Genomic DNA, 14852 nt, shown 5'->3' with positions numbered 1-14852 from the left:
TTACGGCCCTAGAGTCGATGTAATTTCATGTTTTTTTACGCCAATTAATGTCTCAATCGTCCTATCCAACTATCGTGAAATAATCACATCGCAACATATTCACTTTAGTTTTTATTTGTCCAATTTATTCGGACACCATTTTGTATGAATGATGAAACTCGATGTTTTTCTATTAATTATGTGTTTGGCTCGAGTTATATGATGATTAGAGCTACAAAACAGTTACATATTATCCATATATTTCGATTTATAATCACATCTCTATCAGTAAAGCCGTCTCTGGTAGTCATCAACTATACCCAATTCATATGAAATAGTTATCGATTTTGAATGGATAACAACTAATTTTTGCAACAAAAAATAATATTTTAGACTAAACAAAGAGGACATCTTCAAAGTAGCAGTTCATGTAAGCTAGTCTGGTTTAACAAATGCCACAATTGACACAATTTGAAATTTAAATTTGGCTTGTTTTACCAGTAAGTCACTGAAAGGGATCCCAAAGTTCAATAAATAATGATAAATTTATGAATATGGAGTAACTACAGCCAGTCTGCTATTTGGTTCACTTGTTTTTCCAATACTCAGTGTGGAGAAAAAAGACAAGATGAAAATATATCTGTGAAGATGGCTATACAATTGCAACACCAAGCAACCATCCCCTCTCATTATTTTTAGCCTTATCAGTGCCCATTTTTTTACGTTGCAGCCGATGATCAAAGTGTTATCAAAGACAGTCGACACTTGTTCCCTCTCTAAAGAAGAAATCTTCATTCTATAGTTCATTATTCGAGAACAGAGGAAAGGAGAACTCAGTAGCTCTTGATACCAGATGGTGGAGATGATTGTCACTTTTCAAAATGTTAAGAGGAAAGTCCGGATCTCCATGGGACCGAGCTCGACTGTAAGACTTGACATGTCCACAGCACCACCTCTGATTGGAGCTGCTGCCGCCTCAGCTCCAACTTCGTCTTTAACTTCCCATGCCTTTCTCTTAATCTCAGACTTTTCTTGATTTGCTGATAAGCTTGTTTCCTTGAGCGTTTTTATCTGACATATGATTTCAAGTCAATATACCATAAGCATAAAAAGATTCATGTGTTACTTTTACACTGGTTTATTTAACTTTCACCAAGGACTGGTGTCATTTTCTTGTATTTTACATGAAGTACTACTTTCATCGGCTTCTGCTCCTTCATCATGAGCCCTTCAGTGAGTGTGGTTGAGAGGGAGAAGAGAAAGTTTGGAATGGAGGACACACTCGAACCAGAGTAAACACTGTTATGTTATATTTGGTGTATGCTTTGCATATGCTTTGGTAAATAAACATCAAATCATATAAAGTGAGGGATGAAACTGAATGGATTGATCTTAAGAAAAAACATTACCCAAGAAAAACTGCTTGCATATCAACAGCAGAGAAAATTTAGGGACGATGAAGCGGAAAAAAGGCAAAAATGGTATAAAGGAGCCCAAAAGAAATTCCATTTTAATCTTGAATAAAAATAAGCTTGCATTTGGCGAAAGTTAATACACGGTGCAGCATACACCATACAGACCTTTTTCCCAGCAAACATTTTCTTCAGTTCAACTTTGGCCAGTGTTGAATAGTTAGGATCTTCACCAGCCTGGGTCAACATCATGAATCAGAGGGTATTTCGTAACAACTTATAAGTTTCTAGAGTTTATCTATACTATTAATCAAACTTGAGTCATGTTTACTCACCAACTTCGTCCGTCAATATGACACCAATATAAATTTACATTTATAAATATATTTAATGCCAATGACATCAAAAACAGATATAATAATGAATTCATAAACACAACTGCAAGTAAATTGAACGAGTCACCTCATATAAATGGGCCAAACGTAGGAGCACACTTCCATCGGCCAAATCCTGAAAAAGGAAAACCAAAGGATCAGTGGAGATAAATTATTCAGAGAACATATGCAAATAAAAAACAATCACCTGAAGTGTTATTAATGCAACATTAAGAGGTAAACTATAGTTTGCATCCATGGTAGTTGCCGTCGTAAGATGAGAATATTTCCAATATTCAGAGTTCTGCAGGAGTCCATTCTAAATAGTCAGATCACAGGATTACAATCTCATGTCCGTGTTTAACGACCGAATATACCTCATGTGAAAAGGCTAAAAGAAGAGGTGAATAGATTTCTTGACCAGTAGTCCGCCTCCAAAGAGCTCCAGCACCAAGCTCATTGACGCCAATATAATAATTACCTCGAACCTAAAAAGATAAAACAAAGCAACATTTTATACGAAAACACATTAATCTTTTCCCTTCTACGCTGCTTTAGGATATTAAATATAATGATCCCAAATGTGCATCTTGCAGTTTTCTGTTGTCAATGCTCTTAACCCTTTTTTCCACTCTTATGTTGGATTGTATTGTAATATTCTTTACTCTAGTTCTCGAGTTTGGTAACTAAAAATACATCGTACTTAGGGCTATCAGGCCGGATTTCAATGTTGATATAGAGCAATTGAAGCTAATACTATGCCCCTTGAAATGCATGGAATTATCAACCAGCCCAACCGATAATAACAAAAAGAAAAACAGAGATCACATCAACTAGCATCATTGTGTTGGCTAGCCCATGGGGAAGCCTAAAACGGGTGTTAAATTGGTTATTTACTACTTCATAAATCATAATAATACTTTGGGAGAAGGAATGCGAGCTTAATAATCACAGAACCTTAAAAGCAAAGTCAGGAGCCTCAAGCTTTATCACTTGGGGTCAACAATTATGCATTTGATAACAAAAATTTAATCACACAAACTTATACTTCACATTACCATACCGTGAGTCCTTCACATGTATCATCAGCACATACAGTTTCATCAAGGGGTTCACCTACTCCTCTGGAATCGTCATTTAAAATACGCCTGGAAGATACTGAAAATTGTTAAACTTATTCTACTAGTAACATAAGCATACCAAAGAGAAGATGTTCGAACATTTGTGAACCTGTGAAGCATCAATTCGATTTCTCCATCATTAATGCTGGATCCTCCCGTGGCCCGATCAACCAAAACAGAGAACTCAGATTTCTGATCCTCCATGAATATACCAAGGTTGATCTGAAAACATCGAACAATTTTTTAATAACTGATGAAAGGAAACACATTTTTTTCTATCAAATCAGCTGCCGAGCAAATACTGGAGATAGTGAATGCATGTGAATAGGGTACTTGCAATCTTCTCTTTAAAATTATGAAGTTAGCAAGTTAAGGAAGGGACAGTTACTGGATAGTAGTTCCCTGCAACAGGTTGAGTAACTATGAGAGGCCAGTCAGCCCTGTAATCTCTAACCTGAAAAATTGCAGGATTAAGAAGTCAAAATCAGGTCAGAATATTAAATGTAATGGAAATTACTGATAAGACAGGGCAACAAGATGCCTTTCAGAGAATATACATTGGACTACATTATCGATTTACAACAAGAACAGCCCGACTCTTCTACCATTATCCATAAACAATTCCGCTTTTTTCTAATGTGAACGAGAGCTTGCTGCAGCCGGAATAAAATCATCAATTAAAAGTCATCGAGCGCATAGAAATAGTCAAGTCAAGAGACATGTCAGACCTCACAACCCAACAACTGCCTAGAGAAGCAATCAGCGAAAAATGAAGTTCTACCAGTTCAACTGCACAAAATGTCCTCTCTATATACACTTGTCACGAGATATTAACAGACATATTTTCCCACCATACTCTAGTATTTTTTTCTTGTCAAAAGAGCCATAGTCTGTTATCACATCATGAGTTAAATCTCTATTCCTTTCCAGTCATCTCAATGTTTTAATTCAGTATTCTGGAAGTGGAGATATCGTAAAACAGCTACTTTGCCACACTTTTTAATCCAAAGTTTTTTGAAAATTAGGAGACTCAATTTTTTTTAACTAAACAACTTCAACGGCAAGCCATAGAATAAACGATATAATCCTATCCACTAGAAAAAAGATAAAAAGGTAAGAGCAGAAAACTCAATCGGTTTTAACAACTCAATTCCATCTATTCATCTAAGTCAATTATTTTTTAGTAATCAGATAACAAATTCTGATAACAGAAAGCAGTGTATTCTAAGTTCACAGATCTTAGGTTCTGACACATTATCAAAGCATGATTGAGGAGAATAACATAAAACATACCCGTCTTAGAAAGTCCCTTCCATTGGAATCAGTGTAGAACACTTTGTTGGTGACCATATTAGCCGTCATTCTTGTAATAACCTCTTTCCCAACACTATCATCCGTAGGAATTGGACCGATCTTCAGATCGCATTAATACAACCAAACACGTTACAGAAAGAGAATAACAGGATTAGCAAGTCGAAGAGCAAAAGCAAAGGAATATGTCCTTGAGGTGAGGAAAAACAATACAATCACATGGAAAAAGGAAAGGATGTATTAATCACTAACGGTGTATTCAACTTCAGCATGATCTTTATCTTTATAAACTCTTATAACCTGAAAATGTGACGAAATAGTTCAACACACTCCGCGACCCGATTGGATGAAGATGCGTGCAACTTTGAAACAATAAGAACCTTCACCATTAATAAAATAAATTTAAATGCTCAACCTGGTAGATCCATGAAGCAAATTGCTGGTGTACTTCATCAACTAGTGGTCCCCGTACAATCTTAAGGGGAACCTGTGAGCAGGAAGTTAAATATTAACTTAAGTTTCAAGCTGTTGAAATAACTGTGAGTTCGAGAGGCGTTTCACCACTAACTTGAATAACATATATCCTTGTCAGGATAAAAACACTTACTGATCTGGAGACCACTGAAGCAGGCATTCCATTGGGTCGGAAAATATATGCACCAGAACACTGCAAGGTGTGATATGCATCAACTTATAGCAGTTCTTTCACTCAAATTCTGGGCAGTGGGGACAATCCTAGACACAAAATTCACATGTATGTACCTGAGGATCAGCATCTCCTTGGCTAGAAGAATACCAAAGATAGCTTTGTTGTACTGGTACATCAATCTGGTAAAACAACATTAGTCAATTGTTGAAGAAATTTGATCTAGGAGTCTCCTAGACTGAGGACATCAAAGATAGAAAGTATAGCAGCAGAGTATCAAAAACCAAAGTTGATGAATAGATAGATATTGTTTCCCAGTTGGATGAATTAAACTTTCAAGTTTAGATGTTTCAACAAAAGATGAAACATATCGAAAACTGCTGGAAGATTGTCAATTTCTTAACACAAACTATTGCTAAAAATGCATAGTAAGGCAAAAGATGATTTTGACCAATAGATAGATATAGCATTTTCTGTCAGCAATCATGCTATTTCACCATAAACAAATAAGAACTGTATACATATTCGAGATTACTTTATAATATTGCCCACATCAAAATCTAGAAGAATGGAATGTAGCTGAATAACATGAATTACACGGCCCCTCTTCTGTACTCAATTGCTATTCAGGGAAAAAAAATATGAGCTACGACGGAAAAAAATGTTTCAGTTACTGTGAATTAAAAAAAAAGAAAATGTCAGCAAGGTGATTATAGTTTTCAATTATTTGATTTTGGCTAGTCAATCAAACTGATGATGTGGATTTCGATGAAAAAACCTAATACTAATGCTAAAGCTTTAGATTCTTCAAGAAGCACGATATCTGGTAGCCAAGTTCCAACTGCCTTGTAGATACAGGTTCTAAGCAAACTCTCACCAGCAAAAATGTTTCCACAACAATTTCAACACATGTAGTATAGGATGCAGAGACAGATCAATTGAAGTTATATTATGTCATTGATCCATTCCGCTTCAAATAGTTCATAGACCATTAACAAAAAAAAAACCTCTTTAACTGGTGACCAAAGAGCACTAACTAAAGCAAGGTTAAACAAAAAAGTACGATGTTTTTCGGATTTTATGAATTTCCTTCTTTCACTCTCCGCTGTAGATCTTTTGTCCAGCTTAACCGCATAACAAGAACAATTGATAACACTCCGTTTTAAAACAGAGAACCTTACACCAGTTTTTGAATTTGATATGCGTTTAAGTTGCCCAGATACTGATGAAAAAGACAACTTCAAGTTTCCTGGTCCAATTTCTATAGTTTCATTTGTTGGAAGAGCCATCATGGACATGGAACCACTTCTTCTATTTTCTGCAGTAATGATTACCATCTATAAGCACCAAAATTACAGAAAGAATGAGGTGACAAAGTCTCTCATATTTTAAGAAGATTATTATTGCTTAAAAGTGTGTCTCAAGAGTTAAAAATAGATATTTTTTTAAAAATCCTAACTGGTAGACACTTCTGGAATTGATTGTGGAAAATAATATTTCAAATCTATACCCTTTTGAGAAGCTTTAGTAATGAAATACGTATTCCAACCCAGAGGTGGCACCGATGCTGGAAAGACAAGCCAATATTTCGGAGTCTCTGAAGCTGAATTTCCAGTATATGCCTTCACGTAGAACTTTCTAACCTTACTCGTCACATTATCTACTTCAACAAATTGAGACTCAATGATGCTTCCCATGGAATCTTTGACGACAAGATTATAGTCGTTAACCTGTAGATTATGAACCTACTGGTTATAATTTATTATTATTCTGAAACCCCAATTGTAGCAGAAAAGAGGTTCAAATATAACACTTGCTGAGTAGCAACAAAACAGAGAATTCATCTTTTGGTTGTAAAGCAGAAAGCGTTAGGCAAACTTGACTGGCGTGAAATGATGTTTCCAGTTTGGGCTTGTTGTTAAATACAGATCTAAAAAGTGAAAATGGTTTTGAATAAATCATCGAAAAATTATACACGCATTCTGGCAGGAAGGACTAGAGCCAAATATTAAGGCTCCTTTGCTATGAGAAGTCTGAACATATCCTATCAAAACTTTCTAGGATGATGAAAGATTAATGTGAAAGAAGCAAGATTTGGTGCACATAGAGTTCCGCTCCCAGGGGGAGGGTTGGTGCATTCCACGGTAAACAGTTGCTTAGAAATTATTACTTTCCACATTATGATTCACCTTTAGATCAAAATTCACATATTTTGAAGCATTCATTAGGGGTGATCCTTTTGGCTACCGTGGAAGCGACTAAGTAGTTCTGCTATGGCACTATGGCTTAACACTTGTTGATGTCAAGATTTTTTATAAAAAAAATTATAAGTCTTTACAAATTGAAATGTCACTAAATTGAACAGAAAGCAAAACAATCAAAAATCTTAAATAATTTCAAAGATCCAAACTATGTTCAACTTAAATAGAATGGCATATCTTTGAAAGGAGAAGATTTTATTTTGGAAAGTGAATGCAAATTCAATCTGAAGACCTAACAAGATGAACTAGTTTGCAGTTGTGGGATATCCTATGCCAACTGGAAGTTTTAACACCTCATAAGATACAACACTACTTTACATTTGGAAGACTACCTGTCAAGGATGAGTTAGCTTAAACTTGCGACTTAAGATGAAAATTCGTTTCAGGAATAATACAATTTTTTTGGGAAGAATAATATATGAAAGTTTTGGATAAGTTATGAAATTGATTTTTGATATGCCAATATAGAAATTGAATATAAGTTGTAGCCTAACAACGAACATGATCTTAGTTATTACGTTGGAAGGTAGATTAAAATTTTATCTCATCACTTATTGGGACTTTAGGATTTTGGTTTATAGTTAATGTATTGATTTTCCAGCACACAGAAGCTCAATGATGCATTTCAGAAACAATTCAAAGTTGCTGTACAACAACTGAAACCTCACTATGATCAACTACAAAGAGAGGGAAGTAAAAAATAGCGTGACTCACGGGAATCCTGACAATATCAGTACGTGTCCATCCCAGTGAATTGTACGCCACAACAACCTGAAAAGAGCGTTATACCTTGGTAAAATAAAACACTGTTTACAGCATGTTGAAAAATGAGCATATACGGAAAAAAGTTCTTACCAAACTCTTTCCTTCCGGGATATCTTCCTCTGTCGGTGGACAGTAACTTATATTGAGCAGCTGACACTGTTCACCGACCAAAAGGTGAAAAGTTAAAAAGCTGAACATTAGACAAGAAAATATGTGGTTTCTACTCCATTGACATAACCTTCCATGAAGGACAAAACAAATACAAATTTTACTCACATTTTAATGAAATTGCAACAGAAACGAGCAAAAATGTTTAAGCCCATATTTACATATAAAACACGAGGCACTTATCAAGAAGTTTTATCCACTGCAACTGAATTTAGTGTAACTCCTGACCATGAGCATATGATGTTTTACTCATGTTTCTAAGGTATATTAGTTATCCCAAGAAAGGAAAAAAGTTCAGATTGAGCTAATAGTATCTGCGTATTTCCTGGCAATCAATGAGTAGACATGTTTAGTGCCAACGAATTAGCCCAAGGATCCAGTATTTATTTTTCATGATGTATAATTGGTTTTACTCGCTTTGAACAATGATTTTCTGTTAGCAAGACAATAGAGAACATTCCCTGTAAGTTGGATCCCTGGTAAATCAAACAGATCACAAAGTTGTAAGTGCCACCTGGCTAGGTTTCACTGTAGATTCAGCACACTGCCCATCCAGATTGGAACTAAACAGGCATGATAAAGCTGAATTCACCACAGTTTCTGCCTGAGAAATATAAAACCACTGGTTAAGAATTATAGGATTTTAAAGCTTATAAGTCCATATATAAGCATAAGCAAGATCAAGATGTTGTGATGTAAATATAAAGCAAAATATCATATAAATGCACCTCTGTGATTCCAATGGCCAGTCGTTTTGCATAGTCATCTGTAGTGTGCTGTTTAGCTGTCCCACTAACAGCATCATGGTGCTGTGCAATACCTAATGCGTTACCTAACTCATCAGTACTGGTGTTAGATGTTCTTCCTCTCAGAAATTCAAGTTGCCGAGCTGCCTGCGCATGCACAAAATGAGTTCGTTCCAATACCTTTTAAAATATTATTAACACATATGGCCAACAGTGTATCTCAAAAAATGAGAAGATTGCTATCAGCATGCAGAATGTATCTGGAGACTGGAATAGCAATTGGGGTACTCGATTCTTATACTTCATGATAACTTACCCATAATGCAATCGCAAAATTACCAATCAAAACAATAAGTTTCATGAGTAAAAATAATCGGGCGCTGATTTCTATTTTTCTTAAAAAAAAATTGTTGACGAGGAATTTTTGTAATTAATGGACAAATATGCCTGAGAATACCAGATAATATCCACTCAGCAAACGAACATATCTTTTCAATGCCGGGCGACTTGTATAAAATCCAGTCCAGTAAGCATTAGCACTGTCTGCATATCTATTCCAAACCAACAGAAATTACTCTACCTTGGATCAAGTTGAATAGAAATATCAAAATAACAAAAATAAGACCAAGAGTTATTTAACGCTCACGGGAAATAGTCATCGATTTTCAGGGGCCAAGATTCACCGGCAGCATGTTTTGCATCTGTGTATATAGATGGTGTTGAATATAATGCATTCACCCGGCCATCCTGTTTCAGTAAGCTCGGTCAGACTCAGTTGTTGAAATAAGTAGAACACGAGTCATCACAAATTTAGTTTTCCAGATATTTGAGACACACACTGTACAACTTCACTGATGACTGATTGAGGCATTAGAACAATCACTCCTGGTTTGAATTTCTATAATCATAATACCGAGTAAACAAAAATGCAAGCAACTTGAAAGGGCCAAGCACATATGTTAAGTAAAAAATTCATCCAGCTCACTCCAAAAAGATATGTGTGTGTGTGTGAGGGAGAGATTTCGTTATGTTGAGCACCTTTTGTTGGGCATCCATGAGCAACCGTGAGATGTTCATGCAACATCTCACAAAAATTTAAATTTGAAGTAAATTTCCACGAACATCGTGTGAACATCTCACGGCGCACATGGTTGCCCACCTAGTGCTGCCCTCTCTCTCTCTTTGTCAAGCAAAAAATTCATCCAGCTCATTCCAAAAAGCAATACACGCACACACACACACAATACATACGCATACATATATTGCTGAATATTGATTTTGTTCATGCGAGCTTAGCAAACGTTCACAGTATACATGTGTTTTGACTTGTATAAATAGCACAAAACATGCGGACACACATGACCATACATCATGCTTATTTTAGTCGAATTGGTCTCATTTTTTCAATCGATTTCTCACGGTCAGTCTCATCCGAATAAGAAGAGAACTGTGTGCTAGAGCCTTGCTTTTTAGTTAATGGGAAAAACCCACTTCTCATTCAAAATATTGTACCTTGTTGACATAATGAATAAGTTTGTCCATTTCCTTGAACCAGGACTCAGCATATTGATATTGGAAGTCATCTCCCATCGTCCACATGATATGATTAGTTCTTGTGACATTTGCCTATGAATCAAAGGCAAATGAACAGTCTGTGCTATACTCAAACAGAGTTTTAGTTACAGTTAAAAATTGGTTCTTTTACTCCACCTGAGTCATTGCAGCAACGATAAAATCATTAACTCGTGCTTCAACATTGAAGTCAAAAAGGTACGGATCGTCCTGAATTTTGGGAATTAAAGAATTATTTTAAAAAACATTAAACAAGCATTGATTCAATTTGGGATTGATGCTCCTTTTCTGTCAAAGAACCTGGACTGGACTGAAGTCATCATTTACTTCAAAATGAAACCCATTTGGTGGGCTATAGTGAACAGGAAATGCATTGGCAAAAATCTGCAAGAACACAGACCTCAGAAGTGACCAAATAAATCAGATTAAACATTTAATTTGGAGCAACTGTCGGATATCTGCATTTCTAACCTGAGAAGATGAACCAAACGTCCGAGAACCCTGCCATATGACTTCAAGAGATTTATCCACCTTGCGTTTTGCCCTGTCTTGGTAATCTATCCGTGCAAAATGAATAGAATCAAATCCTAGCTAGATAAACAGCAGAAATGTAAATTAACACATGAAACATGAACAAATTACAAAGAAAACTAGTGATATAATTTATTTCACCAAAGGAAGTGTTTGTGTACCTCGGCGCCTAGCAGGTAAGCTTGCACTGCAGAGTGCCCAAATGGATCAATCTGCCATCCGGCACGAGGAGTCTTATTAAATTGACTTTTTATCAATTGATGACCAAGAGTTGTTTGGTCAATCATATCTATATAATGGGTAGTTGCTTCATCATGCATACACCAGCCACCATTCCTGCACAGACAAGTCAGTTGAATAACCTTATGAGAGATTTCTCCAAGAAAATCACAGACAAAAGATGTTAAGCATCACCGTACACGAATTCCAACTGTCCGGCATCGACAAGCTGTCGTAGTTCTGCTTGAATTTCTTGGCTTTGTCGTTTCCACCATCTATAGAAAAATGCCTACATGGATATGCACATCAAAGACAAATGCAAGGCAGCAAGGGTACCATTATGACAAGGAAACACTGCCCAATTGCATCATTACCAAATATAAATAAAGTGGTCTAATAACAAGTGAAGAATACACATGCATTCTAGGATAACCCATTAAAACTCCAATCAGTGAGAGGAAAGAGCCCACGTTGTTGTCCATAGTATTGATAGAAATGTATCCAACATTTCCTAATGGTGATCCTCTACTAAAACAAGTTAAGGATAGTAACTATGTCGTTGGAGCTCGTGGCATTCTTGCTTCTGAAAAATGCTTTTATGTACAACAATGTCTTCATTTGAAAAGGGTGACGACTAAGGACAACAGTAGCTGTATCGAACTCAGAATTCTCACACATATACATAATTTGATTCAAAATAGAGAAACGTTGCAGTAACAATTTCTGGTGCATTCAATGAATTTACAGCTAGAAAATGATGGTTTCAAACACAGAAACCATGTGTTCATCGACTTTATCAAAAGAAACTGCAAAAGCAAAAAGGAAACATTTTGTTACCATTTCAGCAAAGATGAACTTCCTATTCGGATCACGGCGCAATGACACCACAACTGAGTCCAGAACATTTTCCACACATGCACCCTGCATTGAAAAGTGTCGAACAACAGACAATAAAGATGTTTTCCCTGAAATTAAATTATATAACTCCTCATTCACAAGTTAGCCTACCTGAATACTGTTATTTGATCCAACATAGTACTGATCAATTGTCTTAAGCCAGCCCACATCGTCATGCGAGTGAGCAACCAAATGAACATTCAACTTCCCATCCACAATCCCACTCCCAGTATTATACTTAATGTACCCTTCAACACCAACAATTCCGCACGAACCCAAAACAGATGCAACGCACAGCACAGCTGAAACAACCAGCACCAATTTTCCCATTCCCAGTCCCAAAAAAGATTTCCCTTGATATGTTTCGACAGCACATATGGCAGCATATGCTTATATACCAAGAGAACAACGCAATGCTCATTATTGAAGCATTTAAGTAAGGTAAACGGACAGATATACATCGGTTTCTCCTTTGGACTGTAGAAGCCGGCCAATATTTTAATCAAAATTACGCAAACATGGTACAATAATTGATAGCTTTTTTCACAAATCTTGCCCAAATGGAGGGCCCTTTCAAGAAAATATTGAAACCCACGTAAAATGGGCATGTTTAATGCAAGAAGGGACCAGCTTTTCTGTCAAATCTCCGCTGGAAAGGTTTGGCCTTACCAAGTAAGAGTAACCGATCGGCGAGCGTGAGGGCTTAACCGTTATATTTAACTGTTCTTTGGGTCCTTTCCATAATAAGACAAAATAGAAGGACACGATGAATTTTTTTATTTTTTTGAGGGGGACACGACACGATGAATATTTATTCAAGGCAAAATTGCAAATTGGGAAATTGAAGTCTAGCAATTGGTTATTACTTTATTCGTTATTACTATCATTTGGTTATAATATTTAATTATATAATTAATTTTTTTTGTTGAAAAGATTTAATTATAAAATTATTTATCTGTTGAAAATATATTATTATTATTATTATTATTTAAAGTTGAATGTTGAATGTTGAATATTGAGTTGTAAAATGTGGAAAATTAGTGTGTGATGATGTAGATGATTATGTAATAATTTTTGGATTAATCTCAAATGTGGATCTATAAATAGGTCTTCATTTGTGATGAAAAATATAATTGAATTGAGAGAAAAAAATTTGTAGTGTAGAGTTTGATATATTTTGAGTTTTGAAGTTTTTACTTTTTACCATAAATTTTTACTTTTTCACAACACGTTATCAGCACGATCGCTCGAAGGTTCTCTATATTTTCCGACGCTCCAAAACACAAGGAGAAGACAAAAATATTCAACATCACGATCGCTCGAAGGTTCTCTATAATTTCCGACGCTCCAAAACACAAGAAGAAGGCAAAAATATTCAACAAGTAAGAATATTTATTTTATTGTTTATATATTTTTACTATGTATATATATTAATATATAATTTCATGTTATTATATAAAAGGATGTCTATGACACCAACCAAATAACGTGATATGATATATATTTATTATATATATACTAACTATATTAATATATAATTCATGTTATTATATAAAAAGATATTTATAACACCGACCTTATAATAACGTGATATGATATATATTTATTATATATATATATATATATATATATATATATATATATATATATATTAACTATATTAATATATAATTTCATGTTATTATATAAAAGGATGTCTATGACATCGCCCTTATAATAACGTGATATGATATATATTATTGTGTATTTATATACTAACCATATTCGTATAATCTCATGTTATTATATAAAAGGATGTCTATGATACCGACCTTATAGTAGCGTGATATAATATATATTTATTATATATATATATATATATATATATATATATATATATATATATATACTAAATATATTAATATATAATTTCATGTTATTATATAAAAGGATGTCTATGACACCGACCTTATAATAACGTGATATGATATATATTATTGTGTATTTATATACTAACCATATTCGTATAATCTCATATTATTATATAAAAGGATGTCTATGACACCGAACTTATAATAATGTGATATGATATACATAATTATTTAATTATGATATCATTATATGCATCACATTATTATCACAAATTTTTATTCAACACATAATCATTTTTTTTCCTACCCCAACGGTCACAAACGGTAACAAAACGGATAGTTTTTGCCCTATAAATATTGAGACGTCCCATATTTTAAAAAAATTAATAAAAAAGTTGCGAAAAAATAGTGGAAAAATTTTTCTTTACTTAAAATAATACAGGGAGTGCATCACACTAACTCCAAAAAAAGTTTAAAATATAAATTTATAATAATAAAATTCGTGACTGAACGATCACGAAGTCAAAGAAATACCGATGCAACCCTACAACAAAAACCTTCTAAAATACGACACGTCAAAACCTACTACTAATATTTAAATGGGATAAGGTAATGTGAGTTACTATAAATAAACTACTACATCAAATACATTTCAAATAATCGAGGAGCTTCCATAACAAATATCAAACTGAAATGAACATTTAAAAGACGAAACATTTGAATCCCTCTAAACTCAGCATTTAAAATACTGACAATGAAAATAGTAAAATCTTTACTTTTAAATATCGTGCATAAATATTGTAACAACATTATGTAAATAAACATATGTAAATATTTTTCTTTAAAAACATCAGAGCCTCAGAACTGTCGTGCCATGCAGTGTCTTCGCCTCTTGGACTCTTCAGCCATGCTACCAAAAGCTTTTTAAACCAAAACTGCTAAACCATCTGCACCATTCAAGTATAGTGAGTCTAAAGGACTCAGCAAGATTAAAATATGC

The 14852-nt window shown here is 34.6% G+C and overlaps 1 protein-coding gene across 1 annotated transcript; it reads right to left on the bottom strand.

The window, feature by feature from the left end:
- Positions 1-504: 504 nt before the first annotated feature.
- LOC140865773 (alpha-mannosidase-like) lies at positions 505-12602 on the bottom strand. Its single transcript, XM_073270539.1, has 29 exons — positions 12114-12602; positions 11943-12026; positions 11306-11394; positions 11048-11222; positions 10827-10946; positions 10656-10739; positions 10494-10565; positions 10296-10409; positions 9430-9530; positions 9241-9334; positions 8766-8930; positions 8552-8641; positions 7960-8025; positions 7819-7875; positions 6354-6573; positions 6025-6161; positions 4960-5025; positions 4805-4864; positions 4613-4684; positions 4450-4497; positions 4180-4299; positions 3275-3340; positions 2996-3108; positions 2829-2913; positions 2143-2253; positions 1974-2069; positions 1854-1901; positions 1560-1628; positions 505-1050 (listed from the first exon to the last, which is right to left on the bottom strand). The coding sequence occupies exons 1-29, from the start codon at positions 12330-12332 to the stop codon at positions 856-858; spliced, it is 3036 nt and encodes a 1011-aa protein (XP_073126640.1). The 5' UTR covers positions 12333-12602; the 3' UTR covers positions 505-855.
- Between the last annotated feature and the right edge of the window lie 2250 nt (positions 12603-14852).

The sequence above is a fragment of the Henckelia pumila genome, chromosome 4, assembly GCF_033568475.1.
Source record: "Henckelia pumila isolate YLH828 chromosome 4, ASM3356847v2, whole genome shotgun sequence".
Taxonomy (NCBI): domain Eukaryota; kingdom Viridiplantae; phylum Streptophyta; class Magnoliopsida; order Lamiales; family Gesneriaceae; genus Henckelia; species Henckelia pumila.
The sequence above is the reverse complement of the archived record's forward strand: the minus strand, read 5'-3'. Positions and strand labels throughout refer to the sequence as shown.